The sequence below is a fragment of the Marmota marmota genome, unplaced genomic scaffold (genome assembly GCF_001458135.2).
Source record: "Marmota marmota marmota unplaced genomic scaffold, marMar, whole genome shotgun sequence".
Lineage (NCBI taxonomy): Eukaryota > Metazoa > Chordata > Mammalia > Rodentia > Sciuridae > Marmota > Marmota marmota.
In genome coordinates this window covers 5,135,722-5,162,725 of record NW_025999927.1, presented here as the reverse complement: position 1 = coordinate 5,162,725, position 27,004 = coordinate 5,135,722, and the positions used below count along the sequence as shown (strand labels likewise).

Here is a 27,004-nt window from a genome sequence, read left to right as displayed (position 1 = left end):
TTCATGGGTGATACTGCAGCATTAAGAGTAGAAATTTGAGAGGCAGGGGTTGTGGCTCAGTGGTAGAGCACTCGCCTAGCGTGTATGAGGCACTGGGTTCAATCCTCAGCACCACATAAAGATAAATAAATAAAGGTATTGTGTCCACCTACAACTAAAAAATATATTTCTTTAAAAAAAGTATAGAAATGTGATATAATCAAAGGAATTTCATTCATCTAGCAGAGTGTTCTGAGTACTTCTCTCCCTGAAATCAGGAACGCGTGTATGCTGTTGACTATTTCTCTAGTACCTTAGATATTCCTGGCACACAGCAGATGCTAAAGGACACAGCACGTGTTAAAGGAAGATCTGCCTGAGCTTTGTCCCTGTGTTAAGGGGCTCCATCATCCTGGCCATGCCTGCTGACACTACCTCTGCATTTCAAGTCATAGGAGTTCAGTTGAAAGCCTTCAGTGGCTTCATGGTGCAATTCCGGATCCACTTCCTGACTCTTAAAACCAGAGGCTTCATGATTAAAAACCAAAATCAAATGACAACTTGCTCCATGGGACACCTAAGCTACCAGAAAACCACAAAATTCTGGGACCCACAGCTAGTACATAGTTCTTAGGAAAGAAAAATTGATCAAGCTCCCCCAACCCACCAAGAATTATAGTAGCCCAGGTGCTGGCTGGCTCTTAAAGTCCCCAGAGGACTGTCCTAGAGCTCAGACTGGCCAATGGTCAAAACACAGATCTGTTCATCACATCAACCCAGCACAGCTGCACTCCAGGTCCTCCCTTGGAGCACAGCTGAGTCTAATAATTTCTCTCAAGATCCTTGATAGAAACAATATATGAACGTATATAAAGAAAGGACCACAAGCAATGCAGGTCAACGCAACTTTAGAAGAGGTAATATCTGCAAGCAGATGGAATGTCAGATAAAGAATTCAGGATATACATGCTTCAGATGATCTGCAGTCTCAAGGAAGACATTAGACAGCAAAATCAGACAATGAAAGATCACTTCGACAATGAATTACATAAACAGACCCAAGAAACAAAAGATCAACTATACAGGGAGATAGAGGTTATAAAAAACAAACAAACAGAAATCCTAGAAATGCAGGAAGCAATAAACCAACTTAAAAACTCAAATGAGAATACTACCAGCAGAATAGAACACTTAGAAGATAGAACATCAGACAATGAAGACAAAGTATTTCAACTTGAAAAGAACATAGACAGCTCAGCGAGACTGTTAAGAAACCATGAGCAGAACATCCAAGAAATATGGGATAACATAAAGAGACCAAACTTAAGAGTCATTGGGATACAGGAAGGTATAGAGGTCCAAACCAAAGGAATGAGCAATCTGTTCAATGAAATAATACGAGAAAACTTCCCAGACTTGAAGAATGAGACAGAATCCCAAATCCTAGAAGCCTACAGGACGCCGAATGTGCAAAATCATAAGAGATCCACACCTAGACACATTATAATGAAGATGCCCAACATACAGAATAAGGAGAGAATTTTAAAAGCTACAAGAGAAAGGAAGCAGATTACATTTAGGGGTAAGCCAATCAGGATAACAGCTGATCTTTCAACACAGACTCTGAAAGCTAGAAGATCCTGGAATAACATATTTCAAACACTGAAAGAAAATGGGTTCCAACCAAGAATTGTGTATCCAGCGAAATTAAGCTTCAGGATGGAAGATGAAATTAAAACCTTCCACGATAAACAAAAGTTAAAAGAATTTGCAGCTAGAAAACCATCTCTTCAAAACATCCTCGGCAAAACATTACAGGAAGAGGAAATGGAAAATAACAATGAAAACCAACAGTGGGAGGTAGGACAGTAAAGGGGGGGGAAATAATCAAAGAGGAAAACAAACCATGTTTAGTAACAGAAATAAACAAATATGGCTGGAAGAACAACCCATATCTCAATAATAACCCTAAATGTTAATGGCTTAAACTCACCAATTAAGAGACACAGGCTAGTAGAATGGATCACAAAACAAGACCCAACAATATGCTGCCTACAGGAGACGCATTTGATAGGAAAAGACATACATAGGCTGAAGGTGAAAGGTTGGGAAAAATCATATCACTCATATGGACTTCGGAAACAAGCAGGAGTGTCCATACTCATATCAAATAAAATAGATTTCAAGCCAAAGTTAATCAAAAGGGATAAAGAGGGACACTACATACTGCTTAAGGGAACCATACACCAACAAGACATAACAATCATAAATATTTATGCCCCAAACAATGGTGCAGCTATGTTCGTCAAACAAACTCTTCTCAAGTTCAAGAGTCTAATAGACCACCATACCATAATCATGGGAGACTTCAACACACCTCTCTCGCCACTGGACAGATCTTCCAAACAAAAGTTGAATAAGGAAACTATAGAACTCAATAACACTATTAATAACCTAGACCTAATTGACATATATAGAGTATACCACCCAACATCAAGCAGTTACACTTTTTTCTCAGCAGCACATGGATCCTTCTCAAAAATAGATCATATATTATGTCACAGGGCAACTCTTAGACAATATAAAGGAGTAGAGATAATACCATGCATCTTATCTGATCATAATGGAATGAAACTGAAAATCAACGATAAAAGAAGGAAGGAAAAAGCATACATCACTTGGAGAATGAACAATAGGTTACTGAATGATCAATGGGTTATAGAAGACATCAAGGAGGAAATTAAAAAATTCTTAGAGATAAATGAAAACACAGACACAACATATCGGAATCTATGGGACACATTGAAAGCAGTTCTAAGAGGAAAATTCATTGCTTGGAGTTCATTCCTTAAAAAAAGAAAAAACCAACAAATAAATGATCTCATACTTCATCTCAAAATCCTAGAAAAAGAAGAGCAAAACAACAGCAAAAGAAGTAGAAGGCAAGAAATAATTAAAATCAGAGCTGAAATTAATGAAATCGAAACAAAAGAAACAATTGAAAAAATTGACAAAACTAAAAGTTGGTTCTTTGAAAAAATAAACAAAATCGACAGACCCTTAGCCATGCTAGCGAAGAGAAGAAGAGAGAGAACTCAAATTACTAGCATACGGGATGAAAAAGGCAATATCACAACAGACACTTCAGAAATACAGAAGATAATCAAAAACTATTTTGAATCCTTATACTCCAATAAATTAGAAGATAGTGAAGGCATAGATAAATTTCTTAAGTCATATGATCTGCCCAGATTGAGTCAGGAGGATATAGACAACCTAAACAGACCAATATCAATTGAGGAAATAGAAGAAACCATCAAAAGACTACCAACTAAGAAAAGCCCAGGACCGGATGGGTATACAGCAGAATTTTACAAAACCTTTAAAGAAGAACTAATACCAATACTTTTCAAGCTACTTCAGGAAATAGAAAAGGAGGGAGAACTTCCAAATTCATTCTATGAGGCCAACATCACCCTGATACCTAAACCAGACAAAGACACTTCAAAGAAAGAAAACTACAGACCAATATCTCTAATGAACCTAGATGCAAAAATCCTCAATAAAATTCTGGCGAATCGGATACAAAAACATATCAAAAAAATTGTGCACCATGATCAAGTAGGATTCATCCCTGGGATGCAAGGCTGGTTCAATATACGGAAATCAATAAATGTTATTCACCACATCAATAGACTTAAAAATAAGAACCATATGATCATCTCGATAGATGCGGAAAAAGCATTCGACAAAGTACAGCATCCCTTTATGTTCAAAACTCTAGAAAAACTAGGGATAACAGGAACATACCTCAATATTGTAAAAGCAATCTATGCTAAGCCTCAGGCTAGCATCATTCTGAATGGAGAAAAACTGAAGGCATTCCCTCTAAAATCTGGAACAAGACAGGGATGCCCTCTCTCTCCACTTCTGTTCAACATAGTTCTCGAAACACTGGCCAGAGCAATTAGACAGACGAAAGAAATTAAAGGCATCAAAATAGGAAAAGAAGAACTTAAATTATCACTATTTGCAGATGATATGATTCTATACCTAGCAGACCCAAAATGGTCTACAAAGAAACTATTAGAGCTAATAAATGAATTCATCAAAGTGGCAGGATATAAAATTAACACGCATAAATCCAAGGCATTCCTGTATATCAGCGACAAATCTTCTGAAATGGAAATGAGGACAACCACTCCATTCACAATATCCTCAAAAAAAAATAAAATACTTGGGGATCAACCTAACAAAAGAGGTGAAAGACTTATACAATGAAACTACAGAACCCTAAAGAGAGAAATAGAAGAAGATCTTAGAAGATGGAAAAATACACCCTGTTCATGGATAGGCAGAACTAACATCATCAAAATGGCGATATTACCAAAAGTTCTCTATAGGTTCAATGCAATGCCAATCAAAATCCCAACGGCATTTCTTATAGAAATAGATAAAGCAATCATGAAGTTCATATGGAAAAACAAAATACCTAGAATAGCAAAAACAACTCTAAGCAGGAAGTGTGAAACTGGCGTTATAGCGATACCAGACTTCAAACTATACTACAGAGCAATAGTAACAAAAACAGCATGGTACTGGTACCAAAACAGGTGGGTGGACCAATGGTACAGAATAGAGGACACAGAGACCCATCCACAAAATTACAACTATCTTATATTTGATAAAGGGGCTAAAAGCATGCAATGGAAGAAGGATAGCATTTTCAACAAATGGTGTTGGGAAAACTGGAAATCCATATGCAACAAAATGAAACTGAATCCCTTTCTCTCGCCATGCACAAAAGTTAACTCAAAATGGATCAAGGAGCTTGATATCAAATCAGAGACATGGCGTCTGATAGAAGAAAAAGTTGGCTCCAATCTACATACTGTGGGGTCGGGCTCCAAATTCCTCAATAGGACACCCATAGCACAAGAGTTAATAACTAGAATCAACAAATGGGACTTACTCAAACTAAAAAGTTTTTTCTCAGCAAGAGAAACAATAAGAGAGGTAAATAGGGAGCCTACATCCTGGGAACAAATCTTTACTCCTCATACTTCAGATAGAGCCCTAATATCCAGAGTATACAAAGAACTCAAGAAATTAAGCAATAAGATAACAAATAACCCAATCAACAAATGGGCCAAGGACCTGAACAGACACTTCTCAGAGGAAGATATACAATCAATCAACAAGTACATGAAAAAATGCTCACCATTTCTAGCAGTCAGAGAAATGCAAATCAAAACCACCCTAAGATACCATCTCACTCCATTAAGATTGGCAGCCATTATGAAGTCAAACAACAACAAGTGCTGACGAGGATGTGGGGAAAAGGGTACACTTGTACATTGCTGGTGGGACTGCAAATTGGTGCGGCCAATTTGGAAAGCAGTATGGAGATTCCTTGGAAAGCTGGGAATGGAACCACCATTTGACCCAGCCATTCCCCTTCTCGGACTATTCCCTAAAGATATAAAAAGAGCATACTACAGGGACACTGCTACATCAATTTTCATAGCAGCACAATTCACAATAGCAAGACTGTGGAACCATCCTAGATGCCCTTCAATAGATGAATGGATAAAAAAAAATGTGGCATTTATACACAATGGAGTATTACTCTGCATTAAAAAATGACAAAATCATGGAATTTGCAGGGAAATGGATGGCATTAGAGCAGATTATGCTAAGTGAAGCTAGCCAATCCCTAAAAAACAAATGCCAAATGTCTTCTTTGATATAAGGAGAGCAACTAAGAACAGAGTAGGGAGGAAGAGCATGAGAAGAAGATTAACATTAAATAGGGACGACAGGTGGGAGGGAAAGGGAGAGAGAAGGGATATTGCATGGAAATGGAAGGAGACCCTCATTGTTTTACAAAATTACATATAAGAGGAAGTGAGGGGAAATGGAAAAAAACAAGGGGGAGAAATGAATTACAGTAGATGGGGTAGGGAGAGAAGATGGGAGGGGAAGGGAGGGAAGGGTGGATAGTAGAGGATAGGAAAGGCATCAGAATACAACAGACACTAGTATGGCAGTATGTAAAAAAGTGGATGTGCTGCTATGAACATCGATGTAGCAGTATCCCTGTAGTACGCTCTTTTAAGGTCTTCAGGGAATAGTCCAAGAAGGGGAATAGCTGGGTCAAATGGTGATTCCATTCGCAGCTTTCCCAGGAATCTTGGTTAAAAGCATAGATTTAGATCCTTATTAATAATATGGCTGCTAAAGTGAAATCTCTACAATTAACTCACAGTCATATGGAAAAACTGAAAATCATGGTGAAGCTACGTTTGGGTTTTTATCATGCCTTGTCATTACTAATCCTGTCTAGAACACACACAAATCATTCTGAAAGGGCTCACAACACTGTCACACCTTTCTTTCATCAAGGACTCTCGGCCTCAGCTCTTCACATCTATAAACTAAAGAGCTGAACTAAGTGATTCCTGATTCCACCTTCAATCTCTCACAACTCTGATCTCATCACTCTGCTAAGTCCTGAGTCACACTGCACGTGCACTGTCTGAAATGCAGATGACAATACTGCTATGTTGTCTCAAGGTAAAAGAAGAGGGAAGGACAGAGCCGGACACTACCAGTTGCATTTGCAACTCAAGTATCATTTTTTATATATAACAAAGTGAGCAGGAAACAGATTAAAACCTGAAACATACAGAATCATGATTTCAATGCCAACCAGACTGTTCAAACCTCAGTCTGTTCCCTGGAGCCACCTCTGAACCCTGGGCCCAAGTCTGATTACAGCCTCCCAATAGGACAGTGAAGGATGTGCAGGGCTGACCTGTTCTCCTCGGGGATGTGGAGAGACATGAACTGCAGAGGATCCAGACACTGCACCAGCCAGCCTTGGCGCTCGCTTATCCGTGAGACGTCCACCTTCAAAAACTGGTTGGGCATCCTGCTCCACAGGACATGTGACAGGAACTGCACATGGAGACGCGGTGGGCACTGGGGCACAGGGTTCTTGTGCTCACTCTTGAATAATCCCGCAGAGAGAGGCATCACGTTCTAGGGGATGGGGAAGCAGAGAGGGGTGAATTTACAAAATATCCCTTAGAGCTGCAAAAGCAATGGCCTATCACCCTCTGTCCCTCATCACACTCTCTACCTTAACCCACTCCCTCTGATACTATATACCAGTGGCAGTCCAACAGATAAATCCAGCTATCAACCAAGAAAATGGAATTAATTTGGTATTAAACAAGAATTTATTTCGCATCTACCTCCAAAAAATGCAGCTTTGGCCAAACTTAGGGAAAGAAAGGTCTTGCCTTTGCTCAAAGATCATTTTTCCACTTAGATCCTGACACATCCCTGCTTTCCTCTTCTGAGACTACACGCAAATATCGACCTCTCATCTCTGCAGGACCTTCCACCTATTCCTCTCTAGAGAGCTCCTACCACATGCTTGAGGTGCCTTGTCTTTAAAGTCCTTTCCTATCTCCTTCTACAAATGAGAAAAAAAATCCAGGACCTGTTTTGGGTACTGAGAACATTCCAACGAACATAATAAATAAAAACTCTGCCCTCATACAGCTTTTTATTTTTGTTTTTTATCTTGAGGCAGTGGAGTCAAACCTAGGGCCTTGCATTAGCTCAGGGAGTGTTCGACCACTGAGATACATGCCCAGGCCCAGCTTCCATTTTTCTTGTTGGAGATATAAAATAAACAAAATCAACAATAAACTAAGTAGTATGTTAGAAGAGATATCATGGCATGGGGGTGGGCAGCAAACCAGAATAGAGAAATCAGAACATAAGTCAGCAATTATAAACCAACAGAGAAGGAACATGTGGATATACGAGGCAGAAATTTCCATGCAGAGGAAATATGCAGGGCAAAGAACTTGCAGAGGAAGTATGAGGAGGAGCTTTGGGGCCAGTGTGCTAGGGCACAGGAAAGGAAGTCAGAGAGGCAATGTACGTCAGGTCTCTTCAGGGACTCCACAGCCAGGTTTCATTCTCAAGGAACCAGGGCTTCCAGGGCTCTTGGCAGTGCACTGATCTGACCTGACTTGTGTTTTTAAGCAGTGAGAGTCATTCAGTTGCATGGCAAGAATATGGGCAAAGTAACCAATGTGATTCTGCAATCTGTATACGGGATAAAAATGGGAGTTCATAACCCACTTAAATCAAATGTATGAAATATGATATGTCAAGAGCTTTGTAAGGTTTTGAACAACTAATAATAAAAAAAGAGCAATAAAAAAAAGAATATGGGCAAAGGTGATTTAGAAACCCATCTAGATACAACCGGAGTCAACTGGATGAGATATGACTTCACAGAGGTCAGAAAAGGTAACCAGCAGAAGGAAGGGTGGGGGAAATCAGCAGGTAGAGGATCTGCCTGGGCTGGAGCTGGGATGCAGAAATACAAGAGGGAAGTCCAGGATGACTCCGGGTTTGGAGGCCTGAGCAACTGAATTTGTTATTACCCAACATGGGGAAGAGGGAAGGTCAGGCAGGGTGGGGGGAACATTGATCCTCAGTTCAATGAGGACATGGTCAGCTGAAGATGTCAACTAGAAATCCAGATGGAAATACCAAATGGACAACTCAAAATACCAATCAGAGTCCTCAGAAATGGCCACTGTTTGACAAATTTTCCATAATTATAACAGGTAACAACTTGCTGCTCCTTCCTTTCACCTTTGATCTTGAATTCAATGTAACACAAGCTTCTCCCATCACGTCCCTGAAGTTCTTCTGGAGAGGTCACTAGAGCCTGTCTGGTTCAATAAAAGCTACGGATTCCTTTAGTCTACCTTGCTGTGGCATCTGGTATGTGAGATTGTGGCCACTCCAATTCTGAAAACCCTCTCTTCGCACGGCTTCGATGAGCTGCTTCCTTTACTTCTCTTCCTGCACTCCCGGCTGTGTGTCTTCAGCCACTTGGTTGGTACCACCAGTTTCTCTACCCAGTCACCTTCTCTCTCTCTATATTCACCCTCAGGGAATTCACTTACTTGCAAAGATGAATTCCACCTGACTTAATATGACTAAAAGCTCAATCTCCAGCCTAGCTCTCTTCTTTGGGGCACAACTGTATACACGTGTGTTTACATTTGTATTACGCATATGTATTTTATAAAAATTTATTGAGAAAATGCTATGTATCAGCCTCAGTTTAAGACTTTTAATACCCTATAAAACAGATACCATGAGCCCTATTTTAGAGAGGCAGAGAATGTGCTCATAGTTTAAGAACGTCCCATGTCATTGAGCAGGACTGGAAAAACTATACTGTATTCACCCCAATGTGTACTTGACACCTCTATTTTACAACTGCAAAATTAATTTCAACTTCTTTTTGTGAATTTAAATAAGCTTTTCTATGTGTAGCATCAGTATCCATAAAGTGTCCAAACTAAAAAAATTTAAACAAATCCTGATTCTAGTACGTCATTCCAATTGACAAATCCTATCAATTCCAATTTGTCAATCCCATCAATTTCTCCTATAAAACAGTTGATTTATCACTTCCTCCCCACTTGACTTTCCCAAGTCTCATCAACTATAATCATCAACACCTACCTGCTGCTGCCAGATCCCCGCTCCATGGTACTACTAACTCGCTTTCCAAAACAAGTCTCATTACACTCAAATCTCCAATAACTGCTCCTCTACGAGGTGCCAGGGTCTTAGCATGGCCTTCAAGGCCTTTCAATCTGGATTGGTCAGCAATGTCCAGCCACTTCCAGAAGGTATTCCCGGTTATAGTCACACTGACTCCTAACTTTCAACCCTTCTACTCTTACATACATTCTCTCCCTAAGAAAGCCCTCTCCTGGCCAACATAATCCAGAGCACCAATTAAATTAGCAGTTGGTGGTCAACCAGCAGGTCACCTCTTCCTTCTGACGGACCAGCTTAGCTGTGCTTCCAGCCACATTTCCAGAGGACTGGGCTTATGCCACCATTTTAAGCAGCCCCACTTGAAGTATCCACCTCTGTAAATGAACCTACCAGTGAGTCCAGTGATCAATGTATCATCTGGAATTGGGCACTTTTCTTGTATCTAAATCTAGTGTTATTGAATAATATATTTAAGATAATCAAAGAGAAGCTCCTTTGAATTATGTTACAAACATGGCTATCTTTGCTTCAGAGAGTGACTGGTCTGATCCACATCAGCACTGACAATACAGTGAATTCATCTGAAGTACATGTTAGACCCCACAGAAATGAAACAAATGCAATACTAGGGAACAGCCTCCCTTACCTTAATTCTTCCCAGTTCAAACTGGAACACATTGGGGCTCGTAGCTTGTGCGAACACTGCAGGAAACAGCTTTGTGCTTGGCTCCACCTTCAACAAACACATGGATAGAGTGTGATTAAGAAAGAAAGAAGACAGAAGGCATCTTCTTCCTAACAAGGGAATTCTCCTCTCTCCTGTGAGTATCTTCTCTCAATAATTAGTGGGAGTACTTCATTATGCCTGAATATTTTTAGAGGAATGAATGGCTTGGGCATTGTTAATATTCAACAGAAGTAAGCACACATGATTAATCCATTTGTTTCCATTTTCTCTTAATTTCTAATATGTCTTTTGATCTCACAATGTGTTTCTCTTTACTGTGAGAACACCTCTTCCTACCTCAAGCATGAGGCCATCGCAGATCACGTACCTGATAGTATGTGCTCAGCTCCTTGCCGTTGGCAATGAACGTGAGCAGCCCTGTGGCAGCGTCTACCACGCAGCCGATCTCTAGCCCGTTGTTGTTGCGTCCTTGCCCCGGGCTCATGCTCTCGCCTGCACACACCATATAACAGTTGCTACGTTTGATACTGGATTGCAAAAAAGAAGAGAGAACATTTTTATCTTTGTCTGATTGCAGATATAAGAGAAAGCATGTACATCTTGCAAACTAAACCTAAATTATGCGGCGCAAGCAACAAGCTCATGCTGTAATGGGAGAGGTGCAGAATGGGCCGGATTCTGTGATTCTGAGCAAAACTCCATTGACTGCGGTGGACTGTTCTGAGCCAGGGCTGACACGCCTCTAAATTCCACACCTAATGGAGACAAGTCAACGAGTTTGAACCAAATAAGAACTGACCTGCACCTTCTCTCTGAAAACTCAAACCAAACTGGACCTTTTTCTGAGGTTCAAAAAAGCTCAACTATTTAATCATCATCAAAATTTGTAATTTTCATCTCATTTCTTTAAACTGCTCATTTTGAGATGAGAAACATTCATTTCTAAACACCATCAAAGCCCTTAGGCAAATTCTGCATGAGCAATTGTGATTCAAAAATCTTTAAAATTTGGCAAAATTATGCCCCTTTATGGATAATTCCTGGTGATCTGTTATGAGAGACGAAGTTAACTAGAATTATGCACAAAATCAGAGAGATGTTAACAGCAAAACTCCACCTGATTTTGACCTCCACCAAAACCTTTATTGGAGATGGTACAAAGTTCAGTGCCTGAGCTTCATCTCCGCTCCTCCTCCGGCTGTAGATGAGCACAGTAGCGAGACTAGCCAAGGCAGGCAAGCAGGAGGGGAGAACACACAGGCTGGGATGAGGCCAGTTTTGTACAATCAAATTCAGGCTGCGTCCCTTTGCACTCAGTACTTAGGATTCAACGACCCTTCCCTGTCCTCTGTTCCCTACACCAAGATCCTCTGTCAGTGCACCCATCCAGCTGTTTCTTTACATTGTTGCCATCTCTTAAAATCAAATTCACCGCCAAAAATACTCCTGGAGACGTGGGGTTTGGGGTCCCCTCTGGATACAAAATACTCCTCATCTGGGATTTTTTGCTCGGCCCCCATCTCGAGTGCTCAGTCACTTCACATGTGACAACCTGAAGGTAGGACAGCAAGTTTCCCAGTCACCAAGAAGGATGGCGCAGGTGTAGAAGGAAAGCAACGCTATGGAGGACTCAGCTGAGACCTGTCACAGCAGATCAGAGAGGATGCATGGGCACAAAGGGGAGAAGCGAATGGTCAGATCTTCTCTTGTCTTATTCTGCAAGGAAGATAGCCTTCTTCACTTTTTTGAAGGTTTGGTTTGAGTTTGGTTTGTTTTACAAATGAAAAAGAATGGCACAGAAAGTGTAACTGACTTACCCAAAGCCACACAGCGAGTCAAAGGCAAAGCTGAGGAAAGAACCCACTGCTCCTCAGTCTGAGTTCAAACACACCCACCTGGCCTCAACTACCAACCCACGCTGCTGCCACAGCTCTTCCCACCACACAGCTACTTCCCAAGATGCTTATCAGACACAAATACCTCACGGTCACCCTCTGGCGTCTAAAACAAAGGCTAAGTCCTGACAACCCCGGTTAATGAGTGCTGCTGCCTGAGGAACACAGAGGTATTGCCCATTCTTATGGACGCTCTTTGCTTTTAATAGAGTAGATTCCTTGTTGGTTTATAGAAGTAACAAAAAGGACATGGGCATTAATACTGTTCCTATAGATATATCCTGGGCACAAAATCCAAGAAAAAAAAATATCTAGGTTTACCAATTTTTTTTTCAGATGTCATTTATGTTTTAAAAAAAAAAAAAAACTGAGGAAAACCAACCTTTCATGCACTTTTCCTTTTTCATCTCCTAGAGTGACTGTCACTGTGCGAACTCTGTCCAAGTCAAAGCCTGTATCATACTGGTGGAAATCCGACGTGATCCAGCCCACCCAGACGTTAGCAGGTTCTTGTCCGGGAAAGATTCTCACTGAGTAATAGTACTGTTGAGACAGCAAGACCAGGTGTTGGACAGCCAAGCAGAGCAACTGTACTTTGATTCGCACTGATAGCAGCTGCTTGACTCTTTATAATATCCGAGAACATACTTCTTTGTTTAAAGTCAGTTGGGCAGATTAAAATGTTTTAAGCATGAAAGACGGACACTGACAAGTCAGAAATGTTTTATACCAGAGATCCAGAATTAACTCAGAAGTAATGGAAAAGAGAAAAGAGACTATCTGAGCAAACATGCTGAATGAGTGGAGGTTTCTACACACTCCCAAATATGCATGCGTGTCTGCACATGTACATAAACACCTATGTGTACGTATAGATGGAATATGTATGCAACGGCAGCATCCATCTGCCTATGCAATAACACTCACCTATGCCTCCTTGTGGAAGCCAGGCCACCCCTATCTCTGATAAGTATATTCTGACACCTTACAATCACTCTGAAGCAGTTCAGATCTAACATGTGAACATCAAACTCAAATGTGGGAACCCTACAACAGACAGGGAGGTTTTCCTGTCTGGAAATTTGGGGAGAGTACTTTTGAAAATTTAAAGTGGCAGAGAGCAAAACCTGAGCTCTCACAAAGCAGGACAAATGATCTAAGATGAAAGAAACTATATGCACTTAGAAAAGTCAAGTGGCAAATTGAAATTTCATCAAGAAACAGGACAGCAAAATCTGAATTTTGGGTGTCATTAAGGACTTTTTCCCTAAAATAGCTCTCTTATTGCATAACATACATCACAACATATAAATGTTTTTTTTTCAAATTTTCCTTCCCTGAAATATATCTAAAAATACAAGCAAATCATTAAAGCATGTTGCTGGACACACTGAGTCGAAGCACAGGAGCCAAGACGCAGAGTCAGCGACAGTGGCTGCCATCTCCTACCGTGGAAGTCTGCATCAGGAAGTCATAGTCGTCCCTGTCATCAGCAAGGACATCTTCCGTCAGCCTTGCGGAGTGGCTGGTGCTGTAATCTGGCTTTGTTCTTCTAAGCAAAAATCTGAAAGATAGGAGAGAATCAGGAATAAAGAACAATAAAATGCTCTGCCTACCTCAAATGCGAGCCTATGACCCACTGCGTGGTCCTCAACCAGGGCAGTTGTGCTCCTCGGGGGCTTTGGGGACTATGTGGAGATACTCTTGGTTGTGGTTAATGGAGGATGGAGTGCTACTGGCATCTTCACGGGTGCTCCTCACTGCCCTTTAATGCCCAGGAATTACCCACAAAAGTAAACAACCCCTACAACCAGGAATGCCCCCACAAAAGTAAACAAGACTGAGGTGGAAAAACCCTGATTTAGACCCAGGAAAGGATGCTAAAACAACTCATCTTTCTGGCCATTGAAAAAACTATTTAGAGAGAACAGTCTAAGTTTCAAGCAAGAATGTAAAAACAGACATCTCAAAAAGTAACTCTTGGAATAGATTATATCTGCTGTAACAGACAGAACACTGGGTTGATTTATCTACTCCTGCAAAAATCTTTCTCAACAAGAGGAGGAGGAGGAACAAATTAATACTGGCATCTTCACGGGTGCTCCTCAGTGCCCTTTAATGCCCAGTGCAGACCCCTACAACCAGGAATGACCCCACAAAAGTAAACAAGACTGGGGTGCAAAAACCCTTTGCCCTTTGTTATAATTCTCCCCACAGCATAACTGCGTGCTTAGAGTCCTATCGCGTCTGCTAACCACCTCTGTTTCAGACGAGAGGGCTTCTCCTGAGCGTAGTCCTTGTGGTTATTAAACTCCGGCTTTGTAGCTTCTTTATCTTTGTCACCCCGGTCAGAAACCAGATGGCCATGAGCTGTCTTCATCAGAACCTCAAAGTCAGAATCATCATAGTCCTCCAAGTCATTCTTGGGCCCAAAGAGGCCAGCACCCGGGAGCCCCCCGGCCACAGTCTTGGAGAAGACCTCGGCACACTCGATGGGCATGCTTAAGCGGTAAAACATGATGTCGGTGCTGCTGTTCTGGGAGCCAAAGGACTTCTGAGTGACCTTGAGACACGGGGAGCTGTCTATGGTGCCATCTATTCTGGTTACCTATGAAGAAGAAGTAGTTCACGTTCTACTCCCCCCACCATCCAGTATCATTTCCTGATCCCAAAAAGGACTAACACGTATCATGTTTTGAGAATCCACAGTACAACCCACATGTGGCACATTTAGTAAGAGATGAGGGAACACAGGACACTACACTGTGGAAGCACAGTCCACCCTGACTATCTGGAGGTCCCACGGATGATGGAAAATATGCAGAAAAAACTGCAACTGTATTGAGTATAGTTAGGCCATTTTTGTTGTTGTCATTCTCTGAACAACATAGCATGACAACTACTTACACACTATCAGATATTAGAAGCAACTCAGAGATAATTTCATCTATGTGGAAGGATGTGCATAGGTTCACATAAATACTAGGCTGTTTTATCAAAAGGACTTGAGCATCTGCAGATTTGGGTAACTGAAGGGATCCCGGAACCAACTCCTTGCAGATACAAGAGTCATTGCTCTCTCTGAGTCCCATTTCTAACTCTAAAGATGGCTTGGGAAATTCATGGCATGAGGTGCTCACTCAGATCTGGCCCGAAACTCCCTACATATAGAATATAGGCATCATTCATCAGCCTAATAAGGTACTGGCCAAGTATCCAACATGAGAGGCTAAACCACTGCTTAGATCCACTACTATGAAACATACCAGTGTCACCATTTTATGTCAATTACAATAATTTTCTGAGCAGGAATGGTTATATGTAAAGATAGTTCTATTCTTGGTTTTTAGAAATGGTCTGATTCATAAAGAAAAAGCAAACCTCAATATGTTCATGGTTTGATGGAACCTGGAGAAACTGAGGAAGCCTCTTGCTCAGCCACATGGTAATGTCCCTGTTTGTATTAACAGCAAATGGTTCGTAGCCCTCTTGTAAGCCACAAATGGTGAAGTACTTCAAGGTGCTGACATCCTTTCCGAAGTTCATCCTGCCCACTTGAGCCACCCCAAGGCTACACACTGGGATGAATCCTGGGGGGAAAAAAATAAAATCTTCAGTCTTCTTAGTAGGAAATCTTGTTGGTACAGAATTGACAGACTGCTCAGGACTCCTAGCTCTGCCGCCACCCTATGGAGAAAACAACAGTGTGATACAGAGAAATCTGACATGAAGTCCTAGAGCATCCAATTGCAAAAGCAGGTCCACACCCAGCAGCCTCCTGGCTCAACAGTGCAGATCACTCTCTGCAGGCAAGTGAGAAAGGACTCAAGGCTGAGGAGGATGTGGGTCCTGTTGTCTTGCTCCTCTGTCTGGCTATGGAACATGACATGTCCAAACACAGGACACAGTCACACCATAGACCTCATCACACCTTACTCAAAGAAGGGTATTTCCATCCACTGATGGCTATCTGGGATCCCTATGACACACAGCAGCAATGACCAATGGGCAAACCAACCACACATCACACCAGCTGATCTACTGCGTGGCAGAGAGTGCGAATCCTTTCACTACTCAATGAAAAGGGTAACTATCAACTCTGCTAATTGTTTGGGTTCTTTGGGATCAACTGTCAAGGGGGAGATATGATAATTTTTGACAAGGATATAAGATGATTTTTTTTTTTTAATTTTTTTTATTGTGGGTTGTTCAAAACATTACAAATTTCTTGACATATCATATTCCACACTTTGATTCAAGTGGGTTATGAACTCCCACCCTCACCCCATACACAGATTGCAGAATCACATCAGTTACACATCCATTGATTTACAAATTGCCATACTAGTGTCTGTTGTGCTCCGCTGCCTTTCCCATCCTCCACCCTCCCCCCTCCCCACCTCTCCCCTCCCCTCCCCTCCTCTCTCTCTACCCCCTCCACTGTATAACCCTGAGGGTCTCCTTCCATTACCATGCAATTTCCCTTCTCTCTCCCTTTCCCTCCCACCTCTCATCCCTGTTAAATGTTAATCTTCTTCTCCTGCTCTTCGTCCCTACTCTGTTCTTAGTTACTCTCCTTATATCAAAGAAGACATTTGGCATTTGTTTTTTAGGGATTGGCTAGCTTCACTTAGCATAATCTGCTCTAATGCCATCCATTTCCCTGTAAATTCTATGATTTTGTCATTTTTTAATGCAGAGTAATACTCCATTGTGTATAAATGCCACATTTTTTTTATCCATTCGTCTATTGAAGGGCATCTAGGTTGGTTCCACAGTCTTGCTATTGTGAATTGTGCTGCTATGAACATCGATGTAGCAGTGTCCCTGTAGCATGCTCTTTTTAGGTCTTTAGGGAATAGACCAAGAAGGGGAATAGCTGGGTCAAATGGTGGCTCCATTCCCAGCTTTCCAAGAAATCTCCATACTGCTTTCCAAATTGGCTGCACCAATTTGCAGTCCCACCAGCAATGTACAAGTGTACCCTTTTCCCCACATCCTCGCCAGCACTTGTTGTTGTTTGACTTCATAATGGCTGCCAATCTTACTGGAGTGAGATGGTATCTTAGGGTGGTTTTGATTTGCATTTCTCTGACAGCTAGAGATGGTGAGCATTTTTTCATGTACTTGTTGATTGACTGTATGTCCTCCTCTGAGAAGTGTCTGTTCAGGTCCTTGGCCCATTTGTTGATTGGGTTGTTTGTTCTCTTATTGTCTAATTTTTTGAGTTCTTTGTATACTCTGGATATTAGGGCTCTATCTGAAGTGTGAGGAGTAAAGATTTGTTCCCAGGGTGTAGGCTCCCTATTTACCTCTCTTATTGTTTCTTTTGCTGAGAAAAAACTTTTTAGTTTGAGTAAGTCCCATTTGTTGATTCTAGTTATTAACTTTTGTGCTATGGGTGTCCTATTGAGGAATTTGGAGCCCGACCCCACAGTATGTAGATCGTAGCCAACTTTTTCTTCTATCAGACGGCGTGTCTCTGATTTGATATCAAGCTCCTTGATCCATTTTGAATTAACTTTTGTGCATGGCGAGAGAAAGGGATTCAGTTTCATTTTGTTGCATATGGATTTCCAGTTTTCCCAGCACCATTTGTTGAAGATGCTATCCTTCCTCCATTGCATGCTTTTAGCCCCTTTATCAAATATAAGATAGTTGTAGTTTTGTGGATTGGTTTCTGTGTCCTCTATTCTGTACCATTGGTCCACCCGCCTGTTTTGGTACCAGTACCATGCTGTTTTTGTTACTATTGCTCTGTAGTATAGTTTGAAGTCTGGTATCGCTATACCGCCTGATTCACACTTCCTGCTTAGCATTGTTTTTGCTATTCTGGGTCTTTTATTTTTCCATATGAATTTCATGATTGCTTTCTCTATTTCTACAAGAAATGCCGTTGGGATTTTGATTGGCATTGCATTAAACCTATAGAGAACTTTTGGTAATATCGCCATTTTGATGATGTTAGTTCTGCCTATCCATGAACAGGGTATATTTTTCCATCTTCTAAGATCTTCTTCTATTTCTCTCTTTAGGGTTCTGTAGTTTTCATTGTATAAGTCTTTCACCTCTTTTGTTAGGTTGATTCCCAAGTATTTTATTTTTTTTGAAGATATTGTGAATGGAGTGGTTGTCCTCATTTCCATTTCAGAGGATTTGTCGCTGATATACAGGAATGCCTTTGATTTATGCGTGTTGATTTTATATCCTGCCACTTTGCTGAATTCATTTATTAGCTCTAATAGTTTCTTTGTAGAGCCTTTTGGGTCTGCTAGGTATAGAATCATATCATCTGCAAATAGTGATAATTTAAGTTCTTCTTTTCCTATTTTGATGCCTTTAATTTCTTTCGTCTGTCTAATTGCTCTGGCCAGTGTTTCGAGAACTATGTTGAACAGAAGTGGAGAGAGAGGGCATCCCTGTCTTGTTCCAGATTTTAGAGGGAATGCCTTCAGTTTTTCTCCATTCAGAATGATGCTAGCCTGAGGCTTAGCATAGATTGCTTTTACAATATTGAGGTATGTTCCTGTTATCCCTAGTTTTTCTAGAGTTTTGAACATAAAGGGATGCTGTACTTTGTCGAATGCTTTTTCCGCATCTATCGAGATGATCATATGGTTCTTATTTTTAAGTCTATTGATGTGGTGAATAACATTTATTGATTTCCGTATATTGAACCAGCCTTGCATCCCAGGGATGAATCCTACTTGATCATGGTGTACAATTTTTTTGATATGTTTTTGTATCCGATTCGCCAGAATTTTATTGAGGATTTTTGCATCTAGGTTCATTAGAGATATTGGTCTGTAGTTTTCTTTCTTTGAAGTGTCTTTGTCTGGTTTAGGTATCAGGGTGATGTTGGCCTCGTAGAATGAATTTGGAAGTTCTCCCTCTTTTTCTATTTCCTGAAGTAGCTTGAAAAGTATTGGTATTAGTTCCTCTTTAAAGGTTTTGTAAAACTCTGCTGTATACCCATCCGGTCCTGGGCTTTTCTTAGTTGGTAGTCTTTTGATGGTTTCTTCTATTTCCTCAATTGATATTGGTCTGTTTAGGTTGTCTATATCCTCCTGACTCAATCTGGGCAGATCATATGACTTAAGAAATTTATCTATGCCTTCACTATCTTCTAATTTATTGGAGTATAAGGATTCAAAATAGTTTTTGATTATCTTCTGTATTTCTGAAGTGTCTGTTGTGATATTGCCTTTTTCATCCCGTATGCTAGTAATTTGAGTTCTCTCTCTTCTTCTCTTCGCTAGCATCGCTAAGGGTCTGTCGATTTTGTTTATTTTTTCAAAGAACCAACTTTTAGTTTTGTCAATTTTTTCAATTGTTTCTTTTGTTTCGATTTCATTAATTTCAGCTCTGATTTTAATTATTTCTTGCCTTCTACTTCTTTTGCTGTTGTTTTGCTCTTCTTTTTCAAGGATTTTGAGATGAAGTATGAGATCATTTATTTGTTGGTTTTTTCTTTTTTTAAGGAATGAACTCCAAGCAATGAATTTTCCTCTTAGAACTGCTTTCAATGTGTCCCATAGATTCCGATATGTTGTGTCTGTGTTTTCATTTATCTCTAAGAATTTTTTAATTTCCTCCTTGATGTCTTCTATAACCCATTGATCATTCAGTAACCTATTGTTCATTCTCCAAGTGATGTATGCTTTTTCCTTCCTTCTTTTATCGTTGATTTTCAGTTTCATTCCATTATGATCAGATAAGATGCATGGTATTATCTCTACTCCTTTATATTGTCTAAGAGTTGCCCTGTGACATAATATATGATCTATTTTTGAGAAGGATCCATGTGCTGCTGAGAAAAAAGTGTAACTGCTTGATGTTGGGTGGTATACTCTATATATGTCAATTAGGTCTAGGTTATTAATAGTGTTATTGAGTTCTATAGTTTCCTTATTCAACTTTTGTTTGGAAGATCTGTCCAGTGGCGAGAGAGGTGTGTTGAAGTCTCCCATGATTATGGTATGGTGGTCTATTAGACTCTTGAACTTGAGAAGAGTTTGTTTGACGAACATAGCTGCACCATTGTTTGGGGCATAAATATTTATGATTGTTATGTCTTGTTGGTGTATGGTTCCCTTAAGCAGTATGTAGTGTCCCTCTTTATCCCTTTTGATTAACTTTGGCTTGAAATCTATTTTATTTGATATGAGTATGGACACTCCTGCTTGTTTCCGAAGTCCATATGAGTGATATGATTTTTCCCAACCTTTCACCTTCAGCCTATGTATGTCTTTTCCTATCAAATGCGTCTCCTGTAGGCAGCATATTGTTGGGTCTTGTTTTGTGATCCATTCTACTAGCCTGTGTCTCTTAATTGGTGAGTTTAAGCCATTAACATTTAGGGTTATTATTGAGATATGGGTTGTTCTTCCAGCCATATTTGTTTATTTCTGTTACTAAACATGGTTTGTTTTCCTCTTTGATTATTTCCCCCCCCTTTACTGTCCTACCTCCCACTGTTGGTTTTCATTGTTATTTTCCATTTCCTCTTCCTGTAATGCTTTGGCGAGGATGTTTTGAAGAGATGGTTTTCTAGCTGCGAATTCTTTAAACTTTTGTTTATCGTGGAAGGTTTTAATTTCATCTTCCATCCTGAAGCTTAATTTCGCTGGATACACAATTCTTGGTTGGAACCCATTTTCTTTCAGTGTTTGAAATATGTTATTCCAGGATCTTCTAGCTTTCAGAGTCTGTGTTGAAAGATCAGCTGTTATCCTGATTGGCTTACCCCTAAATGTAATCTGCTTCCTTTCTCTTGTAGCTTTTAAAATTCTCTCCTTATTCTGTATGTTGGGCATCTTCATTATAATGTGTCTAGGTGTGGATCTCTTATGATTTTGCACATTCGGCGTCCTGTAGGCTTCTAGGATTTGGGATTCTGTCTCATTCTTCAAGTCTGGGAAGTTTTCTCGTATTATTTCATTGAATAGACTGCTCATTCCTTTGGTTTGGAGCTCTGTACCTTCCTGTATCCCAATGACTCTTAAGTTTGGTCTCTTAATGTTATCCCATATTTCTTGGATGTTCTGCTCATGGTTTCTTAACAGTCTTGCTGAGCTGTCTATGTTCTTTTCCAGTTGAAATACTTTGTCTTCATTGTCTGATGTTCTATCTTCTAAGTGTTCTACTCTGCTGGTAGTATTCTCCATTGAGTTTTTAAGTTGGTTTATTGCTTCCTGCATTTCTAGGATTTCTGTTTGTTTGTTTTTTATAACCTCTATCTCCCTGTATAGTTGATCCTTTGCTTCCTGGATTTGTTTGCGTAATTCATTGTCGAAGTGATCTTTCATTGTCTGATTTTGCTGTTTAATGTCTTCCTTGATACTCCAGATCATCTGAAGCATGTATATCCTGAATTCTTTATCTGACATTCCATCTGCTGCAGCTGTTACCTCTTCTAAAGTTGCGTTGACCTGCATTGCTTGTGGTCCTTTCTTTCCTTGTCTTTTCATACTGCTTGCGTATCTTTCCTGCAGGTGCGGGCGGCGGCTCTGCTCTCTCCTTATTCCAATTGGGGTGTCGTGGCTACCACGCCGGCAGGTCACTGGGCCTGTTCTGGGAGCTGGCGGCGGCTCTGTTCTGCCCCTACTCCAATTGGGGTGAGGAGTGTACCACGCCGGCAGGCCACCGGTTCTGATCCGCCAGTCGGTTGCAGGTTTGCCTACCCTGCAGGCGCGGGCGGCGGCTCTACTCTGCCCCTACTCCAAATGGGGTGACGTGTCTGTCGTACCGGCAGGCCACTGGGCCTGTCCCGCTGGTCGGTCGCAGATCTGCCCACCTTTCGGGCACGGGTGGAGGCTCTGCTCTGCCCCTACTCCAAATGGGGTGTCGTGACTACCCCGCCTGCAGGACGCTGGGCCTGTTCCTGGCACGGGCGGCGACTCTGCTCTGCCACTACTCCAATTAGGGTGGTGTTTGTACCACGCCGGCAGGCTCCTGGGCCTGATCCGCCGGTCTGTTGTAGGTCTGCCTACCTTGGAGGCGCGGGCGGCGGATCTGCCCTGCCCCTCCTACCACGCCTGCGGACCCCTGGGTCTGATCTGCAGTTTGATCACTGGTCTGCTCACCCTGCGGGCACGGGTGGCGGTTCCGCTCCGCCCCCACTCCAATTGGGGTCACGTGACCACCACACCGGCAGGGCCTGATCCGGGCGTGGGAGAAGGATCTGCTCTGCCCCTACTCCAGTTGGGGTGACATGTGTACCACACTGGCAGGCCACTGGGCCTGACCCGCCCGGCTGTCACAGGTCTGTTTACCTTGCAAGCGCGAACGGCGGCTCTGCCCTGCCCCTCCTACCACGCCCATGTACCACTGGGTCGCGGGTCTGCCCACCTTGCGGGTGCGAGTGGCGGCTCCGCTCCGCCCCCTCTCCAATTGGGGTCACGCGGTCACCACGCTGGCGAGCCGCTGGGCCTGCTCCGGGCGCTGGCGGCGGCCCGGCTTCTCCCCTCTGGCTCAACGACAAATTGAGGAGGCTCAGGTGACTGTGCCTCACCCCCCCTACCAGGAGACCAACTGCTTATGTCACCGCTGGTATTGATGGAGTTCTCTCCTCCGCCGCTTTCTGCTGACATCAGATCTCTGCCATGTTGATATCGTATGCGAATGTCAGCCTTTCGTTCCCTTTGCCGGGCAACCAAAGCAACGGGTGAGTCCTGTCCGGCCCTCGGCAGGACCCCTACCGAGAAGCAGTTTCCGCGGGCTCCCAGCCCCGACCCAGGGAAGTTCCGGGAGCCGGAACTCGGCCGCTCCGTGCTCGGTGTAAGCTCCTATAAGTGTAAGCTCCAAGAAGCAGTCCCCGCGGGCTCAGTTCCGGGAGCCGGAGTTCGGCTGCTTAGTGCTTGTTGTATGCTCTGATAGGAGCAGGGTTCATGAAGCAGCCTCCGCGGGGCGGTTCCGGGAGCCGGAACTCGGGCGCCCCGCGCTCGGCGTTCGCTCCGATAGGCTCAGGTTCTTAGAAGCACCCAGGCGCAGAACCCTAGCAATCTGTTTGCAAGCCACAGGCGAATTGTAGCCTGGAATTACCTGATCTATGGCTGAATGAGTTGCGGTCAGTCGAAAACAGGGGACGTGACGTCAGTTTACCAAGATGGTGGCTGCTGGCCTCCTCTGTGGACTGACCGGTGTGTAGAACCGAGAAGGACCGCTTCCTTCCCCCGTCTGGAACCCAGAATTCAGCCCTGAGTACGGTGCTTGCGCGGCTGGCAGAAACTGCAGCGCTGTAACCCTGCGTCTCTATCCCAGCGCACACTGCAGACTTTCGCCGCGGGGCGATTTGCTGAATAAGCAGTTACCCTCCGTGCGACAAACCTCTCGCGTTTGAGTCCCCGTAGCCGATCCTCGTGCGATGGAAATCCTTCCTCCAGGTTCCGGAGCACCCCACTATTGCTGGAAATTCCTAACAAGATATCCTTTAGCCGTCCTGACTTGTCATACTCCCACACAGTGAAGCAGCACACGGGGGTAATGCACTCCCCTCGCCGCCATCTTCCTGGTCCAAATCAAGATGATATTTTTGAGGGCTATTTTATGTACTCTTTATTTCTTTCCAAAATGTTTTACATGGATGTTCAAATAGCATAACAAAGTACATTTGAAACAGAGTCTTCAAATTAGATCATCCAACTTATTTATTTAAATCTAATTTAGACTTCAGAAAATTATAGCTAGTGTAATTCAGATTAGATACTTTAAACTTGTAGATCAAAAATTTGTGTCTCCTAAGAATAAAACCAACAGCATTGACAAGAATTAAAGTTTGTTCTACCATTACAATCTACATTTCTGCTCTTGTTCAAATTAGTAACAGTGAAAGCAATCCCTCACCCCCAACAGAGATGATGGAAACTCTGCCCAGTGATTCACAAAGACTTTACCAGGTTTGTTTCCATCAATATGTGCTCAAAGAGATGACCACATAACGGGGGCACCAATCAGGAGGAAGCAATGTGCCCAGCTGCATCGCAGGAAGTGTGAGCTAGTTAGAGCGGAAGAGGCAGCAGCTGTGTCTGCAGCTGTGCCAGCACGTGACTGGGATCAGGAAAGTCGCTTCACATAAGCATGCCCCAGGCACAGAGAAAGGGACTGGATAACTACAGTAGATGCAGACAACTTGAACTCCATGAGCACGGACCAGCAAATCCAACCATGCCATCTGGCATAACCCAGGGGACACCAATGTGGAAATGCCTCCTCTCTGTCAATGCCTACTTCTGATCCTTGTTATCTACAGAAGGAACTCCTAGTCAGTAAGTGTGGTTATGGGACAGCTGTAAATATCTGCACGGCAGACCTTTGGGTGTCTGCTATCCTCACATCTGAACACTTCTGTACTCTTACAATACTTTCATTTTCTAAAAACTCAGTGACTAGTGATATGCACAAAGATTTATGTCACTCTAGCTGTGTTTACAATTCAGTCTTCAAAGATTCATTAACATATAAGAAAATATTTACAGTGAGTATTATTTACAGAAACATATAATATGGCTTATTTTTAGATGATAAAAATCCCTTTGGTGTTTTCCTAAGTTTCTGAGTGGTAGGATTCTTAACATTTTTTGTACTCTTTTTTGTGTCCCTGAGTGTAACAGACCTTCCTCAATGAACATATATTAAAGACAAGTGACAAATTCATTAAAATGCTTTATGTAGTTAAACAGGACATAACTACATGGTTCCCACAAAGAAACGTGGTGCGGATGTAAAATGACCCAGACGACACCCTCCTCAAGCCCTGACACTCAGCACCAGAGTGTGGTGAGTCCAGCATCAGAAACGCTGCTTGTCACATGAAACTAGAAGCAGGCTTAAGTATGACAATTTGTTAATATGAATTAAGAAACTTGCGACCATTCAGTTCTTTATTTGATAAGAACATATTGAGTAGTTACCATATACCAGAAACTAGGAATAATGAAAAATAAAAGAGGAAGAAATAGAACACAGAATGTAAAATAAATAAATAAATGCTTAAGTAAATAAAATCTTAAATAGAATATATTACTGGAACTAAACAAGGTGGCTAACACTGAGATCCCAGCCAAAAGAGGCTCACAGTCTGAAGAGGGCCAGGTGTTCTATTGCAAAAGCAACCATGACAGTATGTAAACAAATGAACATGGCTGTGCTCCAGTAAAACTTTGTTTCCAAAAGCAAGTGATAGCCTGGATTTGGCCCTTGGTCTTAGTCTGCCATCCCCTGCTCCAGGTTAAAATCAGCATACTATAGTGACATGGACAGATCAACATTTACAGCAGGTCAATTCACAATAGCTAAGCTATGGAATCACTCTAGGTGCCCTTCAACAGATGAATGGATAAAGAAAATGTGATACATATATACAAAAGTATATTACTCAGCCATAAAGAAGAATAAAATTATGGAATTTGCTGGTAAAAGGATGAAGTTGGAGACTATCATGCTAAGTGAAATAAGACAATTCCAAAAAATCAAAGGCTGAATGTTCTCTCTGATATGTGAATGTTAACAAACTGTAAATGGGGTGGTGGAGAGGGAAGAATAAAAGTTCATTGGATCAGACAAAGGGGAATAAAGGAAAGGGAGGAGGATGAGAATAGGAAAGACAGTAGAATGAATTGAATAGAGCTTTCCTATGTTCATATAGGAAACTGGTTCATACATGACCACTATAATTCCACATCATGTACAACCACAAGAATGGGAAGTTATACTCCATGTATGTATAATATGTCAAAATACATTCTACTAAAAGGAACAATTTGTTTTGTTTTTTGGTTATTGTTGTTAAAAAAAAAAGCAGGTAAAACTGGCCAATATTTTATTAAATAAAAACCTGAATGTGTTTTAATCAGAAGAGAAGCAAAAGGTCAAACTTACTTATGGTTTACTATGTGCCAGGTTATGTATAAACACTTTCCCATATATTATTTAATATTGACCTAATTTTTTTAGATGAGAAAACAACTAAGATGTTAAATAATGTGCCTAGGGACCCCCTGCTAATTAAAAGGGTGACAAATTTGAAGCAAGAATGTAAGAGGGTAGGTAAAATAAATATATGTACAAAAACATTTGCCTTAGATTTCTGGGCTCTTTAGAACTTAAGAGGCATAAAGAGATTATCTCCAATTACTAGTTTTATTTTTAGGAAATGAGAACAGAGGGATTATTTGCCCAAGGCCATGTATTCTTCCTCCCATTGGCAAATTCTAATTTTTAACTTGGAACACTCCAAGTTACTTTCCCAGGTCTATATCATAATAGCTAGCAGCACAGATTGATGATGGAGACATCAACTTCGGCCATTACGGAGAGCAAGTGGGTGTTTAAGATAGTACCGTCCTTCTAGCCTATACTCATACCATGTCAGAAACACTCTTCTGAATACACCACACAGATCAATCAAGCTGTCTAACTGCTCTACTATTTCAACTAAGGACACAGAGAACAAGGGTAATAGAGTTTTACATCAAAAATGCAGCATGATAAAATGAATAATGAAAAGGCCTTCCCCCCCCCCTTTTTTTTTCATTAGCTGTCTCTTCTGCCCACAGCTGTGTGATTGTTTTAATTACAAAAATATTCTTCTATTTTTCTTCCATGGAAAGAAATCCCATGAGTCTCACAGAACCAGTAATTCTGTTTTTGTTTACTGTCTTTTCAAGTGGTAGGAACAGAATCAGAAGTGTCATTTCTGGATTTGATAATAATCATTATGAGTGTGGAATCTGAGGGTCCCCAGATAGATTTTGCTTACAGAAGAGCAGACACCATGAAAAGGTCTCCAGGGTTAATGAAGTGTTTACACACCATGAGATAAATAGGTGCC

General features: G+C 41.6%; 1 protein-coding gene across 1 annotated transcript in view; it reads right to left on the bottom strand.

Moving 5' to 3' along the window:
* Ryr2 (ryanodine receptor 2) overlaps positions 1–27,004 on the bottom strand; it is a 437,587-nt gene that overhangs the window by 184,855 nt on the left and 225,728 nt on the right. Inside the window, exons 31-38 of the mRNA XM_048800411.1 lie at positions 15,556–15,764; positions 14,433–14,782; positions 13,624–13,738; positions 12,557–12,717; positions 12,097–12,126; positions 10,647–10,806; positions 10,238–10,324; positions 6,797–7,023 (exon numbers count right to left, since the gene is read on the bottom strand). Coding sequence (XP_048656368.1) covers positions 6,797–7,023; positions 10,238–10,324; positions 10,647–10,806; positions 12,097–12,126; positions 12,557–12,717; positions 13,624–13,738; positions 14,433–14,782; positions 15,556–15,764 — 1,339 coding nt within the window. The remainder of the gene's footprint in view (positions 1–6,796; positions 7,024–10,237; positions 10,325–10,646; positions 10,807–12,096; positions 12,127–12,556; positions 12,718–13,623; positions 13,739–14,432; positions 14,783–15,555; positions 15,765–27,004) is intronic.